The sequence below is a fragment of the Ceratosolen solmsi genome, unplaced genomic scaffold (assembly GCF_000503995.2).
Source record: "Ceratosolen solmsi marchali unplaced genomic scaffold, CerSol_1.0 scaffold1, whole genome shotgun sequence".
NCBI classification, from domain to species: domain Eukaryota; kingdom Metazoa; phylum Arthropoda; class Insecta; order Hymenoptera; family Agaonidae; genus Ceratosolen; species Ceratosolen solmsi.
Genome location: NW_011948415.1, coordinates 2,680,486 through 2,681,639, shown reverse-complemented (window position 1 = coordinate 2,681,639; position 1,154 = coordinate 2,680,486). Strand labels below are relative to the sequence as shown.

General features: G+C 46.4%; 1 protein-coding gene across 1 annotated transcript in view; it reads right to left on the bottom strand.

Moving 5' to 3' along the window:
- The window catches only part of Cdc45 (cell division cycle protein 45), a 3,697-nt gene extending 2,840 nt beyond the window's left edge, over positions 1-857 (bottom strand). The window contains exons 1-2 of the mRNA XM_011507608.1: positions 423-857; positions 2-129 (exon numbers count right to left, since the gene is read on the bottom strand). Of these exons, the coding sequence (XP_011505910.1) occupies positions 2-129; positions 423-473 (179 nt within the window). The 5' untranslated portion in view covers positions 474-857. The remainder of the gene's footprint in view (position 1; positions 130-422) is intronic.
- Positions 858-1,154: the final 297 nt, after the last annotated feature.

Genomic DNA, 1,154 nt, shown 5'->3' with positions numbered 1-1,154 from the left:
TCGAACGATATCTTTAACTCCCTGAATAGGCACGAGCGTGTACACAACGTTGTCATTTTTAAATAAGGTTTGCAGTATCTTGGACGCACAGATAGCATCTACATCAAAATTGACAAGTATAAGGCATTGCTGCAAAATATACATACAAATTAATGTCACTGCTACTCCAAAGATAATTCGTAGAAAATTATAAGATTATAAGAGACAACGCGTGAGCATAAGTACACATACGCATGCACGCACGCACGCGTACGCCAGGAAATAACGGTCCGAGCAAAACTAATCTCATTCCAGTTAACCACCAATAATAACGATAAAAACAATAACATTCCACAAACAATAGTCACTACGATTAAGTAAAAAAAAAAAAAAAAAAAAAAAAAAAAAAAAAATAAAATAAAGGAAAAGATAAATTTACTAACTTTTCCATGTATCACATTGTAGAAGTCATTTTGTAGATTTTTCACAAACATGATGTTCAATCATTAAAAAATTAGGATTACACTTTCGCCTCGACGACACCGTCGTCCCTCACGCGAGCGCGGCTAAAGATCTTTTGCCGCCAAAAGAGCAGAAAGCCTCGGGCGTTGCGTTGAGGTTATGTGCTCGAGCGAATCCGTTAAGGCATACGTACGCGCTGCAACGCAGCCACGAAAACTTGCCCGACCGCGTCCCACCGCACGCGCTGACATCGCGGCTTCACTGCCACGCCGCGTCCCGAAGATGATGCGGAAGAGACTCTAGGCCCGGTCTCGGCCGTATAAAAATGCGCAGCCACCGTATTGTCGAATAGACATATGGGCGAGCGACGAGGATGAGGCTCGAGTCTCGAGGCTTGCGCCGTCACGAGTCTATAGAGCCATACCCAGCAGCGATACCGTCAATTTACTCATTGCCGGAGTGAAGGTCCTCCAGAGGTCGCTGCTCCGGCCCCGCAAACTCGGTCGGCTGCTAAAATACAAACACCTGATGACACTGTAATGCCAGCGAGCACAGTAGTGCGGCATGGACTTGTGCACGAGGCGGGCACTTAGGTCTAAATGCACTTTGGTGTAAACAGAGAGGCGGACTTGTCTGTTCGTTAGCGGGCGCATCGTAAGCAGAAGGTGTCCCGTTCATCTTGCTTGGAGTCGTTGTCGCGTGGACTCGACGTG